The sequence below is a fragment of the Ciona intestinalis genome, chromosome 11, assembly GCF_000224145.3.
Source record: "Ciona intestinalis chromosome 11, KH, whole genome shotgun sequence".
NCBI lineage: Eukaryota > Metazoa > Chordata > Ascidiacea > Phlebobranchia > Cionidae > Ciona > Ciona intestinalis.
In genome coordinates, this window is record NC_020176.2 from 292,245 (window position 1) to 297,604 (window position 5,360).

General features: G+C 34.5%; 1 protein-coding gene across 2 annotated transcripts in view; it reads right to left on the reverse strand.

Annotated features, from left to right (window-relative positions):
• Positions 1–4,919, reverse strand: part of LOC100186519 (serine/threonine-protein kinase SMG1) — a 15,408-nt gene extending 10,489 nt beyond the window's left edge. The window contains exons 1-9 of one of the 2 annotated variants that reach the window (XM_026836803.1): positions 4,746–4,919; positions 4,375–4,488; positions 3,912–4,046; positions 3,512–3,703; positions 2,889–3,134; positions 2,303–2,476; positions 1,631–1,805; positions 1,147–1,280; positions 522–662 (exon numbers count right to left, since the gene is read on the reverse strand). In XM_026836803.1, coding sequence (XP_026692604.1) covers positions 522–662; positions 1,147–1,280; positions 1,631–1,805; positions 2,303–2,476; positions 2,889–3,134; positions 3,512–3,703; positions 3,912–4,046; positions 4,375–4,488; positions 4,746–4,802 — 1,368 coding nt within the window. In that variant the 5' untranslated portion in view covers positions 4,803–4,919. The remainder of the gene's footprint in view (positions 1–521; positions 663–1,146; positions 1,281–1,630; positions 1,806–2,302; positions 2,477–2,888; positions 3,135–3,511; positions 3,704–3,911; positions 4,047–4,374; positions 4,489–4,745) is intronic. The other variant, XM_026836802.1, reaches the window with a different exon arrangement.
• Positions 4,920–5,360: the final 441 nt, after the last annotated feature.

The window sequence follows — 5,360 nt, forward strand, 5'->3', positions numbered from 1 at the left end:
ACATATTCTTTTAGGGGTTATTTTTAAAGATTCATATAACAGTTGAGTTAATATCACACTGTGCCACTGCGGCGGCCCGTTATGTGTTTGCGCAAAGCCTGTGTGCTTTTGTATTACGTTTATCTGCCGTATGAATACCGCGTTTTGTGTTCAGCCGCCCTCTAAGTTTACCGCTCGCAATACAACATAACGCAACCGCTACAACACAAAATTTTCAAAACTTGGAACATTATAAGATATTGCTTCATATGTAAACTTTGATGTGCAATAAATGTAATAAGTAAAACTACTTTAATGGTAAAGGTTAATTTTAATACACCAATATTTCAGATACTCTCTGGTATATTCAAATGGTAAAATAGAAATCACATTTTTACGAGAAGAGCAATTTCAAGCATTACTTTATTACTGGTAGCAACATCAGTAGAATATAAAAGGTTTATCCCAAATCTTTCATACAAGTTTGTGAATAAACTCCACTTATTGTAAATACGTTTGTTATAAAGTTTATTTGATTTCACCTGCTTAGTCAGATCGTCTATCCTTACACCGTGCACGATCCCACTAACAGCAGCAACGAGTTCCACTACAGATGGTTCCTCACATTGCAACAACTTCACGGCTTCAGGTACGATTATGTTGCGGAAGTTTTTGAACAATTCCTGTTGGAACAAAAAGCTCATTAAAGGCTTGAAAGAAACATTTGCGAAAAGGATAATTTTCACAGCTAGCCATTTTTGCATGACTTTTTAGCTATATATTCCATTCTATATGGTGAGTTAGGTAGGTGTGCAAGTGGGTATGAGTTTTTGTTTAGACTGGGAGCATTGTAGGGCAGAGTTAGTAATGCAGTTGCTGAGTAAAACCTCCCTACAACATGTATTGGTTCGGCTTTAGATATTTTACAGGCATAAATAAGATGGTTATAATAGATTAAAGCCAATGAGATTTTATTCACCATGGGTGAAGTCCTGAAGCATGACGCGCATGGGAACTCGGATTTAGGACAGAGTTGGTCCATTACCCAGACCACTTAATTTAGCCAGAATTACTACTTAGACCTATTACCTATACCACTTAATTTACAGAGTTGACCATATACCGAGTAATGATAAGCTAAAATAATGAACCAACCATCAAACTTACAAGTAACGTTCGGTAAATATTATCTGCACATATCACGGCTCTCGTTGCCTCCCTTGTAACACTAGGTGGGGTATCAGAGGTGGACGAAGGGTTGAGCAATCCATCGGCCAATCGGAGAAGCTGAACCATGTTTGCTGCATGTGGATTGGACGGTTTGAATATTTAAAATTTTAATGCTGTAGGCATTTAACTAAAGGTACTTTTTCAAAGTGGGTTTCCCAAATTATAGATAACAAACGGAAAACATCTGATGATATGAATATACTGGATTGAAGATTGGTTGGTTCGATATTTTAAACATTTAAAATTGGAGCCTCATCAAGGCTTGTGTTACTTTTACTTTCTAAAAGACCATTCAAAGTAAATTATAGTGGGCTAATTCTTTGGTAATTCAGACCAACATTTCCTATGTTTGACTAAAAACAACAACTAAAAAAAACTGGATTGAAGCCTTAATTATGTCTAAATCAACCAATAAACTTACAGAAAAGTCCGCACAACTCCTCCAGGAACCAATCACCTTCCTGGGACGTCATATCAACCAATCGGTGACCAGAATTAGCAGCAGTGGTTTCCATGGTGATAGCACGTTGATCCAACGCACATAACAGCATGGTGAGGACGCCCGTGAACGAACCAAGTCCTTCCAATCCATGGTCCTGTGTGTGGTGGGGTTAATATATGGGGTGGAAAAGCAGTTTTAAATTAACTGCATTATTTATAAAAAAAACGTTGTGAAAAATGTTGTGGAACACTAAAGTTAGAAAAATGTTGTGAAACACTAAAGTTAGAAAAATGTTGTGAAACACTAAAGATAGAAAAATGTTGTAAAACACTAAAGTTAGAAAAATGTTGTGAAACACTAAAGATAGAAAAATGTTGTGAAACACTTAAGTTAAAAAAATGTTGTGAAACACTAAAGTTAGAAAAATGTTGTGAAACACTAAAGATAGAAAAATGTTGTAAAACACTAAAGTTAGAAAAATGTTGTGAAACACTAAAGTTAGAAAAATGTTGTGAAACACTAAAGATAGAAAAATGTTATGAAACACTAAAGATAGAAAAATGTTGTGAAAAACTGGGTTAAACTACAAAATTTTCCATTAAAGGTAGAAGTTAAAAATATTAGAAAACCCTGCACTATATTATAACTTACTTGAACAAACTTAAGGATATGTTCCTGCGACGTTTGCACCATCCTCTCCGCTTCCTGCATCCTCCCTGATATAACCGTCTCCCTACTTCTCCTATCCATCAACTTAACCAACCCCCCGTTAAGATCGGTTGCTTCACGTTGAAGGGAAACGTCTTTAACAGCGGCTGCTCGAGTCTGGGGGGTGTGAAAGTATTAAATTATAAAATAAATAAGACCAAAATCAATAAAAACTAAGATTTCAATCTAAAACAATAATGTCGTTTATATTTTATCTTTTAAAATTTAGGCAATCTTACTCCCTCTTGAACGTTTATGGTTAATTAAACAAAGATTCAATATCATTATTATGAGTTGCAATGTGCCAAAGTATTGATCTGGGTAAAAAGTTACTTACTTAATTAAAAATGTTTTAATTATAAAAAGTTGAATATTTATGGATCATGAAAAATAATAAAAAAAATCCCAAAAGAACTATTTTCATGTTGACTTTATCCAAGATTAACACGAGTTATAAACCTGCATAAGGCACACTTTTAATAGGTGCCCTTACCCATATAATATAATAGGGTCGCAATCGTTTAAATACCTGAGCAAGAATTGCTTCCTTTGAGCTGCAACGTTCGATTTCACTTCTTATCGACGAACAATTCAAGTCCAACAACCCGTTAACCATTTTCTCCAATCTATCGCTCCATACTGCCACACGGTGGTTGCGTATAGCTGCCACTGGAGGGAAATGAGCAGCAACAGCGGCGTATTGGCTGAGCGCATCGAGACACGATCGCATGGCGTGTCGATGTTGGTCACCGACCGTCACCAACTCTTTCTCTGTCTGTGGGGATTTTTAAAACAAAGGTCCTTAAACTTTATTAGAAACTTTGTTGAAAATATTTTTTAAGTTTTTACACGCATTAAGTAATGCATAATTAAACAAACATTGATTGACTTGCAAATACAAGAGGGAATAACCAAACTGATTACACCCTATGCACAATATCCAGTAGTCATTATATATGTGTAGTTTAAAAAGGTGTGTTTTAAACTGAATTATCATTATAACATAAATAAAGAGCTTCACGTACTTCATGTATAGGATTTCTAGGTAAGAGCAGAAAAATTCTATAACATACACAGAAATATTTGGACTTTTAGTTAATAAAGAATAAAGGATTTAAATAAAACAACTTAGTAATAATTCACACCACTCACCATCTGTGCTTGTGAAACCATGGTAGCTTGTCCTGCGCTATGTAGGAACTTGGTTGCATGTTCAAACGCACAAGGACCAAGATCTAACTTAGTTGCAGCCTCAGTGATTAACGCTGCTAACTCAGGACTTTGTAGAAGAGCGTTTAACTTCATGAACCTCTTCATGTTTTCCTCACATACAAGGATCTTGTCCTAATAATCATGGAAGGTATTATATAATAGGGTAAACAGTCACTAATGGGATAATGAGTTGTCCAAAATGCTTATGTCACGCCCATATACAAAAGGTATCATAAACATATTCATATTTTAAAACTTTTTTAAATGAAAAAGAGCCAGGTTTATAAACATGCATCATACAATAGATATCATATAACATACAATAGACATCATATATTACCTGCAGTGTGGTCAAAGTAGCTTCACGCTTGGCTTGTTGTTGAACTTGTTGGTGCCATCTAGTGGGAAGAGTGTTAAATGGATGTCGAGTGTCCGACAACGCGCATTTTACCAGGGATTTCACTTCAAGCAGATTCTGTTTTATGAAAGAAATTAGAATACTTTGGTGGAAAATACAAAATACTTAAACAACTGTTTGTAATCAACAATTCTTTTGTTTCATGATAGTCAAAGTAATTATTTTGTTATGAACTTTTTATTTTGTAATTAATAAGGTGAATGTTTTCTGATAAATAACCTAAAACCGGTTGGTCATGCATATTATGAACAAACATATTGTTACTTCTGCTACCAGGCCTAATGTATATGGTCCATCGGCTCATCTGGTATGAAAAGACATCACCACCTCCTATTATGACATCACCATCCCCCATTATGACATCACCACCCCCATTATGACATACCTGTATATTCTCATTCATATCAACATTGCTTTTAAAATGAGTTTTGTAATCGGTGAGTTTTTCAACAAGATCTGGAAGAACTTTTAACATTTCGTCGCGATTTGTGAACCAGCCCTGTTGATAACGAGCATCATATTAGTTAAATACACCATAACAACAAGTATATATATAAACATACACTCTGTTTATATATTGGTAAAAATTGACGCACTGTAAGTTTTGTATTATACATTATTTGTACACAAATATAAAAGTATGGAATACCTACAGATATACTATTTCCATTAAAAATATGAATTTATAATATTTTTATATTAGATGTGATATTTATAATATTTTTATACTAAATATTTATACTATATCTATCCCACCTGTTTCATCTCCGCCACTCTTGACGAAAACAAACTCCTCGTGATCTCGCGTTCCATGTCTTTCTTTGTTAGCTTATCCTCATCTAGTTTAGTGGGTGCTTGTTGCCCCCCACCCCCATATACAGCCCCTGCATACCCTCCTTCCACTGTGCCTGGTGAAATATATCATGTTTCATGGTGATAATACAGTTAAAATATATCATTATCATGTTTCATGGTGATAATACAGTTAAAATATATCATTATCATGTTTCATGGTGATAATACAGTTAAAATATATCATTATCATGTTTTATGGTGATAATACATGTTTGATAAATACCTAAGTTTTAATACTAAAAATCGGTCGTCAAAATTGTCAGCCCTGGAGAAAAAAAAATAATCATCTACAAAGTTACATACATGGCAACTTAGGCATGAGTGTATAAAACAGAACTCTGGGGTTATAAAGACTGTCGTTATTGTGCCTCGCGATAACATAAACAAGCAAATCATGAAGACAACCACGTTAGAAACAGTTTATATGAACATGAAGTGCATAGTAATCACAGTTTCAGTGATATTAGCTAGAGCCCCAGTGGCTTAGACCTTACATATACATATGCTACTATTATA